This window comes from Engystomops pustulosus, chromosome 1 (assembly GCF_040894005.1).
Source record: "Engystomops pustulosus chromosome 1, aEngPut4.maternal, whole genome shotgun sequence".
NCBI classification, from domain to species: Eukaryota; Metazoa; Chordata; class Amphibia; order Anura; family Leptodactylidae; genus Engystomops; species Engystomops pustulosus.
Window position 1 is genome coordinate 254254355 of NC_092411.1, and position 17618 is coordinate 254271972.

General features: G+C 38.9%; 1 protein-coding gene across 1 annotated transcript in view; it reads left to right on the forward strand.

Moving 5' to 3' along the window:
• KCTD8 (potassium channel tetramerization domain containing 8) overlaps positions 1-14160 on the forward strand; it is a 53066-nt gene extending 38906 nt beyond the window's left edge. The window contains exon 2 of the mRNA XM_072124932.1: positions 13099-14160. Within this exon, the coding sequence (XP_071981033.1) occupies positions 13099-13559 (461 nt within the window). The 3' untranslated portion in view covers positions 13560-14160. The remainder of the gene's footprint in view (positions 1-13098) is intronic.
• Positions 14161-17618: the final 3458 nt, after the last annotated feature.

The window sequence follows — 17618 nt, forward strand, 5'->3', positions numbered from 1 at the left end:
ATCTTTTGTCAAAAGTTTTCTATATGGTTAAACTTGTTCAATCACTTTTAAAAAAATAAAGTGGATATTAGAAGTTGTCGCTGTAGGCTAGGTCTTATTGCCAAATCTCCCTTAATTAATTGAAAATCTAAATAGGGGGCAGTGATGGATCCCTTACAATATGGACACCAGGGGCTTTTGGTGGATACAACTGACTGTAATGGAAAAGTCCTATTACTCATAGACTTAAAGAGAACCCGTCATGCAAAATAACCCCCCTAAACTAAATATATTTTCATAAACTGCCATTAGAGAGCATTGCCTCTATCCCTTCATTGTCCTTCTACATGCCTGTAAACCTAAGCAATGAGGTCCTAAAGCTGTATGCAAATGACCTGTGAAATGTCCAATGAAGCATTAGCATATTCAAACTGTCCACTCTATTCATGAGTGGGAGGCACAGCCACACCCCCAGTGCATGACTGACAGCCTGTATAATGATGTGAGGCTGTATAATGATGTGCTTCCTGGTGCTGGTGGCCACACCCCCTGCAGCCTGTGTGTGTATGTGTGTGTGTATAGGAGAGATACAGCAGCTCCAGGCAGCCATGTTACAGCAGAACATGTCAGATTCATGTGTAGCTGATGTCTGTGTCTCTGTGTATTAGGAGGATGCAGCATGTCAGCAGATACACTAGCAATGCTTTACTATACATTACACACAGACATGAGCAGGGGGAGGAGAGGGGAGGAGTAACAGGGGTGACATCACTGCCTCTGACCATGTGACCAGCCTCATTTACATGATAAAAAATAGATGATTTTACAATGAATAATGTATGAAATAACTAGATAAAGGCTGGGATGGGATCCTTGTGAGCTGCTCCAACAGGTGACAGCACAAATGACACAGACCCGATAACAGGTGTCCTTTAAATGGGAGAGACTAAAATGCAGGTGAAACAAGTACAATGCGTGAAACAAAGTTTTCTTCTCAACAATTGTAGGTCAGTGAAAAAAACTGAATGGAGCCATTGACTATCTGTTAAGTTTTTTTTTTCAATGATTGGACTAGGATAGAAAAATCATTTGAAAGAGCCCTTATACATAATAAAATATTATCTACAAAATTATCAGACCAGTGTTACTTAAGTGTTACCATAACAAGGGTTAACGGAAGTTTCTTAAAGCTTAAAGTTAATAACTTTAGATGAACTTCTTCAGACATGCAAGTCAGCACAAATAGTGCAAACAAAGCAAATGGCAGCAGTCTACTAGAACACAGCAATTCTAGTAAATTGCGTCCTCTCGCAGGGTACACACAGTGAATTTCAAGTAACAATGGCAGAAGTAATAGAAGATGTTCCAAGCTCAAACTTTTCATAATAACCCGGTTATTAATATACTTCACAGCCGCTAAGCAGAACAACTGGACACTTTTCAAAACTGTCAATATTGGCATAAAAAGTGAAAATAAAATGAAAATAGGGGAATAGATTTGGAGCGTGTAATTTACTGTGACCAATTTCTTATTATATTGCATTTGTTATTTTTTATTTGTTTTCAATGCCCCCTGAGCAGACAATAGTATGCGTCATAGGTTCACAATTGTGTCTCCAATATAGAAGACTTTGGGGATATTTCTCTTTTTTCCCCTTCCCTCTGCTCTTTCTGCTCTAGTGAGTCTTTTTTGCCCCTCAGTTCTCTTCGTGGTCTCAGCTCTTAGTCAAAAGCAGGTTTTTTTTATACTTTTTATGTGAAATTCTTGCTCAACTCATTCCATCTTTTTTCCTACACTTGGTCAAGACTAGAATGTTTTTGCGCAATTATTTGCTCTCTTTTAGGCGAAAATCAAAGTTAAATCAGGCGCAAACTTCTGGAAGAAGGAGTAATATAAAGACAAATTAGGTGCAAACGAGGTTTACTGCTACACGGCAAACTCCGAAACACTGCTTAAAAAATATTGCCGGATATTGCCAAGCACAAATGACAACCCCATAGAACTGGATGGAGAGACAGGATGCACACTTCCAGTTCCATCCATTAGTGAGAGGGGGATCCGAATTCTAATTGCTGGAGGAACCCATTCTCATGAACCATGGGGGTCGAGGTCTTGTACTGTCACCAATTAGGAAGTCCCATTTCTTGTGGATTTTGCTGTTGATCTTCAGTGCTCGTTTTACTCCAAATAGCATTTTGCATCCATACATCACTACAGTAAAAACGATACAATTGTGGAAATACCACTTTAAAACATAACTTTTAATCAATATACCCACCTATACATGCAGAACAATAAAGATATAGCCAGCAAGCAAATGATACCACTGACCTAAGAATTGTCTATCAGCCAGAGAATAATATTGGCATAGACAAGGTATAAAAATACAACCTCATACCTCCTAATGCCCATTTATGATGATCCGGGAAATCTTTTATAGAGATGTTGTATATGCCCGGTATTGATATAAAGAGGCAGATGGACACAAAATAAGAAGTAGACAAAAAGAGACAGGTAAAGAGGGCCAAGAGACACAGGGGTACAGAGATGGTTACACCAAGTGACTCAACAAGGATGTTACTTTTAAATAATGAGTCCTAATAGGCCCTATGGTATGAAATGTACCCTATTACACCAAAAAAGCCTCAACTCGGAGTAACAATCCTAAATGATTACCATTGCTTTCCCCTGACTGGAACCTGTCTCTAAATGGGCTCACTTTTCCTAATCATCTAAATCCCCAGATTCTAGGATTAGTAAGATATGGAACAGTGTAAAAAATGTTATTAAGTGCATAAGCCAAAGGTGAGGGGGTCTCCTCATTTTATCTAGATGGAGTAAAAGTTTTGTTTTAAAGTGATATCTCCACAATTGTATCGTTGTTATGAATCCCTAGTGGAGTAATCAGGAAACTATTTCACTTGGCTTGTTTTGTATTTTATGCTTCACTATAGTTGTCTCATCTGTCCCCCCAAAAAATTGTCTGGTAGCAATGTGGAATATCTAGATGTTTTCAGGCAAACACAAGGTCGCCAGTGTTGGTGTCGCTCCTTGAACTTCATTCTTATGCAATAAACTGTTGGATATCAGTAGTCTTTTCATTTGGATACAGACGGTCCCCTACTTAAGGACACCTGACTTACAGACGACCCCTAGTTACATATGACCTCTCTGCCCACTGTGACCTCTGATGAAGCTTTCTGGATGTTACTTTAGTCCCAGGCTGCAATGATCTACTATAAAGTGTCTGTAATGAAGCTTTATTTATAATCCTTGGTCCCATTACAGCAAAAAATTTTGATACTCCGATTTTTTATCTAGATCAACAGCTATAAAATTTCAAATACAGTTTCAGCTTACATACAAATTCAATTTAAGAACAAACCTCCGGACCCTATCTTTTATGTAACCTGGGGACTGCCTGTATATGTTATATGTTCTTATTTTCTTCCTTAAGGTTTGTTATTGTAGTCTTGGAGATCACACAATCCAAGAATGAACAGCAACATCTGTAGGTAGATGGATTGATTTGTACCCAGGTCATTATTAATACTCATGCAGCCTTCCTCAGGCATCTCTTTAACTCACATCCTGAAGGTTGTTTCTTCAGAGGGATGATTTACATTACCAATCTTTCTTGGGATAGACGGTTTTGTCAATAGTTCTGCTTTATGTGCTTTTATTTATTGGCCAACACACCATTGATGCCTTCATATCCAACCCCCCCACTTACTTCACTTATTTAGACACTGGGGGGATATTTATCATATGCTGGCGTTTATGTCATGATTAAGTGTAGTTGTTCCACCTGAAATGCGTAGACTTTTTTTGGATGTTTTTTCTTATTTGCTGGATCATCGTTAGTTTTTTTAGTTGAAAGCTGAGGAAAGGCCTGGACTAGCTGAGCCCAGAGTCTATGGCAGAACATCTCACTTCTATTCCCTAACTGCAACACACTGTGGACTGGGCCTGTCCTCCTCATATACCTTCTACCAGGGGAGGAGTGGTTACATTTTGCACAAACACAATGACAAAGCATAATAATAATAATAAATAATAATTATTTATTTATATAGTGCACACAGATTACGCAGCGCTGCACAAAGCATGACAAATTGGTCCCTGTCCCCATGGGGCTCACAATCTAAACAACCTAACAGTATGCTTTTGGAGTGTGGGAGGAAACTGGAGGACCCGGAGGAAACCCATGCAAACACAGAGAGAACATACAAACTCTTTGCAGATGTTGACCTGGGTGGGATTCGAACTCAGGACCCCAGTGCTGCAAGGCAGAAGTGCTACCCACTCAGCCACCATGCCACCCAAGCCTTTTCCCATAGACTTACACTGAGTCTCCATAATATTCTAGGGTTCTAAAGTGTAAACAATTTTCCAGACAGCACCTGTCATTCTAAAGGTCAGTCGGTCTTCTTGTCTGGTAAACAAATATGTTTTTCTTCTACAGAACAACTTCTGCTATAGTTGGGACATTTCTGACTTCTCTGATAGATAGACAGAAATCAGAAATGTCTCTCAATGTTCTTTAAGCCTTTTACTAGTCTATACAGATGCAGTGATAATAAACAGAATGTAAAGAAAAAAACATTATTTGAATTAACTTATTTTCCAGGATTGCAGCTGGAATTGAAACAATAAAGGAGTATCCTGTGCTCTTAGATATCTTCATTGGTCTTCTCCAAAGCCCCTTTCCTTTGCTTCCCCAGGGGGGGGGAGAGCTATTTAATGAAGAAATCTCAGAAAATAGCAGCACACACCTTCAGTTCATTAAGTCCAGCTGCAATCTTGTAGATACAGTCAGTAGCAGAAAAAATACAAGCGAGGACTTACTCATGACGTCTTGTAGTCCTTTGCTTTCCATTTTCTCCTGCATCCAATGATTGCACCAGGACACATCTATGGATCATTGCATTTTCTAAAAACGGTACATTTGCAACTTGTTCCTGCTGCTTACAGTGTCATTGAGAGTTTTTTTATATACATAAAATTTCTGCACTATGTGCAATTTAGAATGAGACACACTTTAGGGATTAAGAGCTTGGTCTACTCACCTTGAGATGCATTACAAAAATAAACAAAACAAAATGAGGCCATGTGGGAAATAATGGGGATGGTAGTGGCAGTAAGATACGATGGCTACTACACTAGGGGTAGAGATGTTTGCTTCAATTAGCTGATCACCAAGGATGACGTGTGTAGCAGGCCAATTATCACTTATTAAAGACCATGTGAAGCTGCCGGCAGTGTTAGATACACTTGCTGGAAGTTTGGGAAATTACTTTGTGTTTATGTACTAAGTAGCTGCAGGACTATGAAAAATCTATTCCAGGATTGTAGCTAGACTTTGACCACTTTTCATTCAAACTGCTCCGCAGCTCCTTGTCTACAGATCTGCAGGTCTGCAGATGCACAAAACAGGGGATGGGGCTCCGCAATGTCCAGTGAAGAGATCTCACACAGCACTAAGTCCAGCTACAATCCGGAAATATAAAATACTTTTTTAAAGTCCGGTTGCTGGTACTAACAACACACAAAGATATGGTTACAAATATCTCCAGGGCAAATACATAACACTGTCTGTAGCTTTGAACTGTCAAAATTGCTGGTACACTCTCTTTAAACACCTATTCTATTTATAAATATCAGCTTTTGTCCTAATAAATGATGTATGCTTTAGCATACAGATTCATATATATATTTGTTGTCGTAGTTTGCTGTTGTACTTTTATTTTGCATTTATGTAAGTAGTGTAGTTGGAGTCTGGAAGGAGGGGGGATTCCGAATCTTCATCATAACCAGTTCTATCTATTAACCATTTACATAGAAATCTATTGACCTCACATTAGAGGATAGAATTGTAGTATTTTAACTAAAATGCGTCCATGTGTTCTGTAAAATCTAAAAATTGTTCAGCCTTACAAAATCGTGTTATTGCTGTAGATAATTTCACAACTCTATGTACTTGATATTTACAGAGCCCTACGCTTTACTTTTTAGGACCAAATTTCCAACCCAATGTATTTTTGGCTTTCTGAAAGCTTAGCATCTCATCGTATGTGAAAGAACAAATTTGAGCAGCAATAATAAGATGTAAGTAATAAGTCATTTTTTTTTTAGTTGTTTTATGGCAAGTTGACAGCAATTTTCAGATTTTGCTTTGTGTTGAGACACTAATGAACATTTAACATATAATAATATAATAAAATAATAATATAAAATATTTTAATTTAACTAATCCTATTTAAAAAGTTTTATGACCACTTCTCAACTAAACTTTTAAAACCCTACTAAACCCATCTAAAACCCAACAAAAAATTTAAAACCCTATAAAATATGCAAACATAAAGCTTATTGTTAATTTTTTTTACATTCTTCATATAATCTTATCACTTACATACTACTTGTGTGAGATGCAATAAAATCCATCTTATTCTCACCTTATTTTGCAGTGCTGCTGCTTTTTTTATGCATACTACTTACATAAATATACTATTCTTAGTTTAAAATAAAATTTTTTAAAGGATTAGAAAAACGTGTCTGCTTTCTCCCAAAAACAGCACCACACCCGTTTACAGGTTGTGTGTAGTACTACAACCAGGGGAGGATTAAGACTGCCATGGGTACGAATATTATACCCCTAGATGTATGGGAATCACTTCCTGCATATAATACTTGAATCAAGCTTCTTGGGGAATGGAGGATCCTTCCCTTCTGTCGCTTTCAATCTACGGTTTCAGGACCTTTGGAGGACCTTCAAAGGTCCTGAAATGGTTCATGTGTACATGTGTATAGTGAGAGCAGGAACAGATGTACAAGGATTTCATAGGTGAAGGTCCTACTCAGTATAAAATTTGGTGGGTGGTTTTAGGGTCGGCGCCAAGTTTAAGTTGACCCCTGGATGATAGAGCCTCAGTGGTCTCATGTGGCGACATTAAAAATTTAGAAACTAAAACAGTCTCCTGTTCCCTAAAATATTCCCTAGTTTATCAACCTAAAAAGTCCCTTATAGTTATTTTATATAAAGCCCCCCTCACCCCTGTGGATTTCCTATGTACAGTCTAATGTATGGCCCCCCAGCAGCTATAGGCCCCAGCCCTTCCCCAGCCCTGAGTGGTTTGAGTGACCATGGGCCCCCTAGAAGACTTGTCACCCAAACCGCCAATATTATATTCCACTACCGACTACAACTAAGTCCTGTTATCTTCGACTCGAAAATTAAGCTGAGGTTAACATTTTTAAAAGTTTTGTTTTTGGGTGTGGCACACATCATCCCTATGAATCCAACGCTGCATTCACTCAATGGGAAGAATTTTAGCAATGGCGTAGGCAAAGGGTGACTCCAGTTCCCTAGACTAGAGTCAATTATAGCGGAACATGCACCTAATTTATGACGAGGCCTGTGCTACGTGTAGCGTCATGTACCCTGTACTGGGATAAGGGACAGCGATCGTGCACGTGAGCCGTATTCATGGATATTGAGAACATCAAATAGGAGATGTCATCACTTTTCTTCTTCATATATTTAATAGACATGTGGCTGGCGGACTTGATTGACATTTACACAGTAGGTTGAGCGCTAAATCAAAGAAATATTTAATGTTAAGACTGACATCAATTATCTGCACATCCATAAAGTTTCCCTGGGGAGATTTCCGGTCTGTTATCATAGTACTTCCAAGCCCAAGGCAGTTAATCTTGCTCGATTACCTCACTTAGCATAGTTATCTGTTACTGCTCATGAAATGAGTGAAACTGGGAATATTTTATTAGTAAGAAATGATAAATATAGCCATTAAATAGGTCATATATGTAAGGTATGAAAAAAGCAAATAGACATTAGTAGGGTTTTCCCACAAATCATAGTTAGGCCCTATCCAAAGGATACGGCCTAACTTGCTGATCGGTGGGGGTCTCAGTGATGATCTCAAAAACGAGGAGTCCGATGGGGTCCTCAGTTGAAACCCTCATCTCTCCTGGAGAGTAATGGAGCAGACGGCAGCGCATGACCGTTCTGCTCCATAAATCACTCTGGAGCTGACGGAGATTTCACTGAGTCCTCCACCAATCAGCAAGTTGGGCCCTATCCTATGGATAGGGCCTAACTTTGATTCATGGGAAAACCCCTTTAAATGGGTCCTCTTCTAAATAATTGTATAAGGTTTTTGTTTCTTATTAAATTGCCCTCTCATTCTATAGATATGACCGAGACAGTCCATGTATGAATGAACTCTTACTAGTCAAGGGGGTGGGAACCTTTTATTTTTTTTCTGGGGTTTTCTCTCTGTGTGCTGTAAGGAAATAAAAATGAACAATCTTGTGGCTAGTATTGGCTTTAGTATAAGCTAATTTACCAAAAACAGTGCGCCCTACTATTTAAAGGAATTTTTTTAAAAATACGGAAAGATCAAGGGTGCTCTCAGTTTTTCTGTTCATCCCCAAACATGTCAATGAAAAAATACTTGACCTTTCCTTTTCCGTCAGACTCCAGTTTTTAGCGGAAACGCTTTTGCTGGCGTGACCATTCAAAAACTTGAGTCTGATGGAAATGAACATTTATTGTTTACATTTACGTAAAACTAAATTAACAGAAAACAAACTGAAATATATAAACACCCAATGAAATGGATGTTGTGGATGTTATCACAAATACAATTTTTCTCCCCGATTCTCTCTTCCTCAAAAATGAAAAACTGAAATGCCGATTTAGCTTTAGGGCTAAAACAATGTTTGGCCCATGAATCGGGGATCATGTGGTGGCCAGATTTCAGAGACTGAACACTGTGGTGGAGACAGTGATATGTGATGCAAGGATTCCCTCTTTCCTGCAGAAAAACTACACTGACTTTTAGTTATGATTAGAGATGAGCGTACCCAACGTTTAATTTCGAGTTCAGACGCCTGACCCAGATATTTTGCTGTATTGGCCAATCATTGTCAAGGATATCTTCCCATTTGCAGATTGGCTCTTGGGCAATACTTCCTGTTCAGGAGGCCGAAACCCAACTTGAAAGTTGGGTCTGCTCATCTCATGATTTAAGTACAAGCTGTTGTTTGCGGTTGTGTTGTAGCACTATGTCTGTTCAACACTTTTGGGCAACCCCATTAGGAATTATAAGTTATTTTATGAATTCCTAAGCAAACCTGTAGGTGTTGTGTACTGTACAAAGCATCTGTCTTACATTATGTTGTGGTAATTCAGGATTTATTATGATAGAATAGTGTAAAGTACTTATTTTCTGCATTTCTGTTACCATCTTTTTCCTTTTATTTCATATAATAGCATTTCTGTAGCGTTTACTTGTGACTGGCTCTTATGAAGTTATAGCTCAACTTTTGGAAATGTTCATTTTACTCAGTTAATTTTTTATTTTTCTGCAGATATAATGTTAGTGGTGAAAAAACTGCCTGCTTACTAGACTCCACTGCCGCCCCCTCCCACAACTTACCTTTTTTATTCACTGTCTGCAAGCCACAAATTATCAGATTAGGTTACAGTTGTTGGAGAACGAGGCTGTAGGAGCATCTGCAAAGAGAGTAACATAGAATCAAAGACACAGATGTGCTGCAGCTACCATCTCCACTAAGTGCAGGCTTTTCGACATCACTGCTCCTGACTGCTGTATAACAATCTCCATGCTGCTATTAGTGAAACTGGGGATTAGGATCTCATCTAATATCTGTATTTAACTGTAAGCTAAGTTTTTGTTTTCCCCTCAAAGTTAACACATCTCACACTTCTGTCTTGATTCACAAACAAAGAGCATGAAATTTGGGACACAAACATACTGTCTGGATGCTGGCTAATGGAATTTAAAAGATGATATGAAAAACCTTGCATTCTCTTTTGGCATAAAAACTAAAGATTTAATGCCCTAAAGCCCTACAAAGCACTGGGCCTGTATTACAAAACTTAATTCTGTTCTAAGTTCCCGTTTAGTCCGATATTTTAACCAACTGTTTGATTGGCGCCATCCAATCCCGGAATCCCTGCGGGTCCTGATTTCCGTTATACCCAAAACTAACAAAGATAATTCTTTATATCAGAATTTTAGACTTATGTTGCTTATTAATGTTAATCTAAAAATCTTCCTCAAGGTCATGGCCTCAAGCATTAATTCCTTCATTGCACAATATATTCACTTTGACCAGGTGGGTTTTGTCCCAGACCACAAGCTGTGAACCAATCATGTAGATTGATTGACTTGAGCTCGCTCGGAGTGGAGGGAGGACCCCATAAATAATGTAATGTGCTTATCGCACGACATACATAAAGCGCTTTATTCCTTAGATTGGGATTATATACTATTTACTCTTAACAAATGGGGATTTGGGAGCAAATTCTTAGGCTTATTGAAAGTTCTTTACTCCTCCCCGTCAGCTATGGTGATATTGAGAGACACGTGACAGGGACGTCCCTTATTCCCTGTACTCTTGACACTAAGGGTCTCAAGATTGGGGGGATGACCCTTTGCTGATGGCATATTGTTAACACTGTCTTCCCCAAAAATTCTGTATTGACCTTCATTCCTAATTTATATAAGACGCTTGGATACTTTTCGGCTGTTTCAGGTTTAGAAGTAAATAATGATAACTCAGTGGACCTGAATATTTCTGTCCTTCCCCTTATGGCCCTAAATTTCTTTAGCTAAATTTTGACTTCCAGTGGAGGGAGGAGAGAAAACAGTACTTCGGCATGAACTTGACTTCATCGAATGCCAGTCGCATTTAACTATAAACCCCTTTTTCGTAGGCTGAGCCTGATATGAACCGATGGGTAAACCTGAACATGTCATGGATGGGCCGCACTGCAACAGTGAAAATGACCCTGCTGCTGCGGCTGTTATACTGCTTCCAACGACATCCCTACATCATGTCTGAAATACCTTCAGAGGGATATAAATAAATTTATACAGGGTCCAAGAAGAAGCAGAGTCACAGCCGTATATTTATATACATCCAAGGTGCAAGGGGGCCTGGGGGTGCCAAATATACTAAAACATTATTATGCAGTCAGACTGGTGCCTTTGGTAGTTCTGTATAGGAGAAAAGTCCTACCCCAATTAGCCCTAATTGAACAATGTGCCTGTCCACAAGTACCTCTTGATGCCTTACCCTGGCTAAGATCTAAAGATAGACAGGTGATTTTAATCCCATAACAATCCCTGCATATCCCAGTGGCCTAACTTCCAACCAAATTTTTTCCAGGACTTCAGCCTTGGCAGTTTTTCTGGTGGATTAATAAAGGCCTCAAATTGGAGACTTCTGTGATAGTCGGTGTCTCAGATCTTGTGATTTGTTTTAAATCCACCTACGCATTGCCAGACACTGAAGTGTTCAGGTTCCATCAGATATACAATTTCATGCAGAGTCTCAAAAATGACTACCCAGTTATTACATTTTATACACCCTTCGAGGGCCTCTGCCTGAATTCTCCAAGCACTATGCATGTCCTGTCTACTATATACTCTTTCCTCAACAGAAGCACAGAAAAATTAGGCTTTATGTTGGCTTGGAAACCTGTTTCATTATGAGAATGGCAGAATACAGCAAAGATATCCATTAACATGGCTTTGGTGGAGGCTAATTATAAGGTACTTCTGAGGTAGTACATGGTCCTTACATGTAGAGCACAGGTGGTTCCTACACATTCCATGCTATGCTTCATGGACTGCGGTGGCAGAGGTACCCATTCTCATATTTGGTGGGAGGGCCCTAAGATCCGTAGATACTGGAGAAGAGTTTACAATATGCTTTATTCAATCATTATGATAAATTTGCCCTCATCACTGAGTCAAGCTTTATTGATTGAAAAGATAGAGATAATTGTCATTGTTGCTTTTACAACTTTTCTAGGGATTTGTACATTGTTTTCCAAGAGTCCATTATGGGAAATCTGACACAGTACTGCAGTCTTATTCTAGAATGTTATATGAATGATACAGTATTTCGGGGTGCACTCGCCATCACATCATCATGGTTGTGCAGTGTTTGGTGCGAAGTGTTGTGACATTTGCAGAAAAACAATGTGTGCTACGAAAGATAACAGGCACGGAGAAGTAAAAGCTCAATGATTTTTACTTAATGCATAATGTGCTGGATGTTTATAACTGAAGCAGCTGCTTATCATGCTTTGCCCTATAAGTCAGACTTGTTATAAGCAGCAATATAACCCATGGACTTCTAAAAACCAAGGCACTGAAAACATTTAGAGTAATATGCAATTTCACCAATGTTCACATTATACTTATTCCCTAAATTCCGAGCATATACTTTCCAACAGCATACACAAAAAGCACTCTACAGTTTATTAACTAATATGTTTCACCCTGCCTGGTTGCTCCTACGTTGGTGCTCAGCTTCAGTTGCGCATCTGTTGTATTTTTTCTCCGTTTTGTCCAGTTTTTTTTTAAAATGGACAATAATCAGTGAAAATACAAACCAATGTGAAAACATCCATGGAACTCAATGGCTTTGTGAGGCATCCGTGGAAATCACTGAACCACGGACAGAGCCTAATTAAATCATTAAACCTGGAGTTATATTCATGCTCTCAGGACCATAGCATAGCTAAGAAAACTGATCTGTTCCTAAAATCCCTTCTCGGGCCACTAAACCGAGAGCATTGCGTTAAGGGACCTCTTTTCTATCAATAGATGGCAAGTCCTAGAGGTGGGAAATGTGGACAGCATGGTGGCTGAGTGGTAGCACTTCTGCCTTGCAGCGCTGGAGACCTGTGTTTAAATCCCTCCCAGGTCAACATCTGCAAAGAGTTTGTATGTTCTCTCTGTGTTTACGTGAATTTCCTCTGGGTACTCTGGTTTCCTCCCACACTCCAAAACATACTGGTAGGCTGTTTAGATTGTGAGCCGAATGGGGACAAGGATCAATTTGTCATGCTTTGTGCAGCGCTGCGTAATCTGTGTGCGCTATATAAATAAAGAATTATTGTTATCAGATAGTTATGACATCATATGATTAAGCTGGGATTAATATACAGACAGTGTTTTATGTATTATTAATTATTACTAATGAGTGACCTCCACTCATTAATAATACAACCAATATCATTATAATTATGTTTCGTCATTTTGTTTTCACAGGATCCCCTCTAAAGTTAGTATCTCCAAAACCGGACTGTGAAGAAGCAAAGTGTGAAAAAGCGTTAGACAAAGGTAGTGAAAGTGGAACATCATGTAATGAACTGTCTACGTCTAGTTGTGATAGCCAATCAGAAGCTAGCACCCCTCAAGAAAATGTATCTGTGCTCCAACAATCGAGTTCTCATCAACCTAGTACCCTAACATTGGATCGTTCATCCAAAAAAAACACAGTCCAGTGGGTTCCTCAACCTGATAAACGTAGGAACAGTGAACTCTTCCAATCCCTGATGAGTAAATCTAGAGATAATAACCTTTCGAAAAGGAAAGTCTGTGAGAAACCAAGCATTGAAGAGGAAATGAAAAAGTGTATTCAAGAATTTAAGAAAATCAAAATTCCAGATTATTTTCCGGAGAAAAAACGACCATGGCAGATGGAATTATTAGAAAAATATGATTTATAGGAATCTCCTCCTTACCGATCATGATGGGTGTTTGTGTTTTCCTCTACTGAGTTCCCTTGTTTTCACGACCTCGATGTACTGCATAGAATTCTGTGCATCTGGCATATGAATTTTTAAGTTGTAATTTTGTGACAATTAAAACGCCAACAGTTCTGGTATAGAAACTGTCAATTTCCACAAGAAATTTCTGGTGACAACAGATAACAACATACCATGCATGTCTTCAAGGGACCACTTCTACTGTTTGAAATTTTTCATTCACTAATATTACATTTTGTGAAAACATTAATTACAATAAAAAAAAAAAAAAACAATAACAGTATGAACATTCGGAAAGTACCTCCCAACAGACCCTTATCCTGTGACTCCCCCACAAACCAAGCTGTGACGGGTAGGGAAATATTTACAAATTAAAAGGTGTTTTGGAGTTTATTTTAGGTGGAGTGGGGTGGGGCTAAATGTGACTCTTGACTTGGGAATTCAATGTTGGGAGGTGTGCTGTAGATTTTACCAACATGAACTTCTGAAATATGTGTAAATGCGGTAAAATATTTAGTTTGCATGACCACCATCTTAGAAATAAAACACAAATACATCTCCAGCTTGGACTATTTCTTTTCTTTTTTATTACTTTTTATTCCTTCTAGTTTACGATTCAGAATGTGTTATATACAATGTGAGGAATTTATCAAGGCTTGTACTGGCACAAAAGCCTTGGAAATTCACAGTTCCTGGCCAGGCCTGTTATGCCTTCACACCAAGTGGGCATGGAGGGGCATTGAGTAGGCCATGCAGGTCGGCAGAGTTGGCTGTCATTGGGGGGGGGGGGAGGGACAACCATTTAATAGATTGACTATTAAAAAGACTCTAAGGAACATTATGATACAAAAGTAATTCATACTCAGGACATTCTAGTACAGTGATGGCGAACCTTTTAGAGATCGAGTGCCCAAACTTCAACCAAAACCTACTTGTTTACCATCAAGCGCCACCTTGACAATTTAAACAGCTCTCTTTTGTTCCACAACATTCAATCGTATCAGCGCCCTGAGGACACCAATACAGTTGAAAGCAGGAAGGCAAATTCAGATATCATTGTAGCTTCTCTCCAGGGTCTCTCTGTACAGGAAGAATTGTGGGGCCAGTAGTAGGACCTCCAAAAAAATTCTGGCCCTGTTCACACCTTCTTACTCCTCTTGCAGTTCCAATCAGACAAATAAATGGTACCTTAAAAGATTTAAGTTCTGTCTGGTGAACTTTGTCCTGGGGGGACAGCCTGGGTGCCCACAGAAAGGTCCCCGAGTGCCACCTCTGGGCCCCGTGCCATAGGTTCGCCATCACTGTCCTAGTAAATCCTTTCACATGCAACTCATCTTACAAGAAGGGCATAGCCAACTTATAGACATATCATGACAAAATAACATTAACCTGTGACCTCAACGTCAGGGTGTGGCGCCAAGTGTATAAAGGGGTCTCACTGGCCGGCACCGATCGCGGGTGTGAACAATTTAATTGCCTCCAGCAAAGTTGCATGCCACGTAAAAACGGCTATTCCAAGCAGTGATGGGAAAATAACCCCCAAATCACTACTTTTTAGCATTCTGCAACACATAAAAATTAAAAAAAAAAGTGATCAAATGGTCGTACAGACCCTATGATGTTAGCAATGGAAACATCATCATCATCTCATCCGGCTCCTTATACAGATCTGTACACTGAAGTATGAAAAAGTTATATGGCTAAATTAAGATTTATTTTGTACAAAAGATCAAATTTTTTTAAATCTACTAAAACATAATAATACTTACATATATTTGGTATCTCCATGATCGTACTGACTTAAAGAATAAAGGAGAGGTGTCATTTGGAACGCACAGTGAAAGCCGTAAAACAGGCCCAATAGAAAATGGCGCAAATGTGTTTTTTGTTAATTTCACCACATTTTAATTTTTTTTTTCCAGCTTTCCAGTACAAGGCATGGAATATTAAATACCATCACTAGGAAGCAAAAATTCTTAAACAGAAAACAAGCCCTTGTAGCTTTGAAAACACAAAAACAGGGTTGAATACTGTGGGGGAAATTCATTAAAATGGGGCTCATTTACTTAGCTGTCCACTGGAGTTCACCAAAATGCATTGTCCTACGATAATGTACTGTGCTGTGATTCACTAAGATCGTGTGCCCGATATCTTGCACGTGTTCTTATGGTCTATTTTCTGTCTTTAATTTTTTTTTTCAAAAAGTCCCAAAAAAGTCCCAAAATGCATAAAATGTCTCAGCACATACATCAGCCGGCAACTGGAGTGACTAGGAGACTTTTTACAAAAGTCTCAAGTCATGAATCTGACTTTGCACAGTGTTGCACTAGCAGTAGTTCTATGTTTAGGCCAGACTAATGAAGAGGTGTATGTAGTCCTGTGAGACTTTTGGCAGTGAAAAGTCTCAAAACCCTCAATGTGGTTTTTGCATGAAAAGTCTCAAAAAAAACCCCATTAAAAGTCGTTACATAAACCAGGGTCGGCACTGGTGTAAATTTGCGCTGAAACTTGTGCCTAGACGGAAATTTGCGCCAAATCAAAAAATCATAATGTGAAAACCAGTCTATGCAAATAATGGTCAAAATAACTTTGCACTGTCCTATGTTCATTTGGCGCAATTGAAAGTAACAAAACGGCATTTGTACCACAGCTGCACCAAAACAACGCCAAACATAGACAAAAAACCCCAATAATAAATTGCCACCACAGTGTATAAAAAATCCAAAACAAAAATAAAAATCTGTAACTATAAAATGATTTATACAAAGGGACAAAGAGTTTTGTCTTCTCAGTTCTGAAAGATATTAAAGTTACGTACTAATGACAGAAGTAAGATCATCGGAGGCTGTAGATATCACACTGTAGATGCTATAAATTTCCTTATACTAAAGGTTTAAGTAAATTGTATATTAAACTGAAAAAAATAATTATTTTTAAGCATAGTTATCTTTTTCTGTTATTTGCTTTCTTTCTGTGTTACATTTACCTGTTGTGTGCATGTTTTATAATACATAATGGTTGGAGGTGGTTGTAACTCACTATTAGAAGCAGTCACAGTGGAGGTAATTACTCTGCCTGAGTTATAGGTTGGACGCTGCAATCAGGGCACAAAGCTCGGAACGTTACATAGCCGGACGAATCCAATCACATCCAGAATTGCTCCAATTACAGGCTTGATTGAATAAAGCTATTAAATATCCTGGTGGATCTGCGGTGTTAAACCATGTGTCTAGTAAAACTGCTGTGATAAAGTAAGTCACAAAAACACAATGATCTCCAAGTTTGTACCAATGTATTGTAACAGCAACAGGCTGGAGCATTAAAGAAAATCTACCTTTTGTTTTTATGCATTGTCAGCTTAACATACTTTGAGAATTCTGTAGCGACATTGATGCAGAAACATATCTTGTTTGATCCCTGACCTGAATGGTTTTGCTCAAAAAAACTATTTAAAAATTCAGGACCCCGGGAAAGCTGGGTGCAGACTGTCTTCTGTGCATAAAAGAGCTGCCTGGACTATCCAGACAGGACTAATCAACCTGAGCTGGATGACTTATACACAGGAGCTGGGGGATAGGGCACCGATTGACTACTTCTGCCTTTCAGGGTCATCACAGTGATGACATATTCTTGGCTTATGCTGGGCAGGACAAGGCTGGAACAGTGCATAATTAGATAGATAGATAGATAGATAGATAGATAGATAGATAGATAGATAGATAGATAGATAAAATGAAGGAAAGTTCGGAGCAGCACAGCAACTTTGGTGGGTGCACGGACTGTAGGTCCCCAGGCCAGGGGACTATAATATAGATTCAGGAAAAGGCAGCACTCCAAAGGTAGTATCAATCAAAGTGGGGTGTCTTTATTCCATAAGCAACGTTTCAGCTCCTTACGAGCCTTTATCAAGCATTATGCATTATGCTTGATAAAGGCTCGTAAGGAGCTGAAACGTTGCTTATGGAATAAAGACACCGCACTTTGATTGATACTACCTTTGGAGTGCTGCCTTTTCCGGAA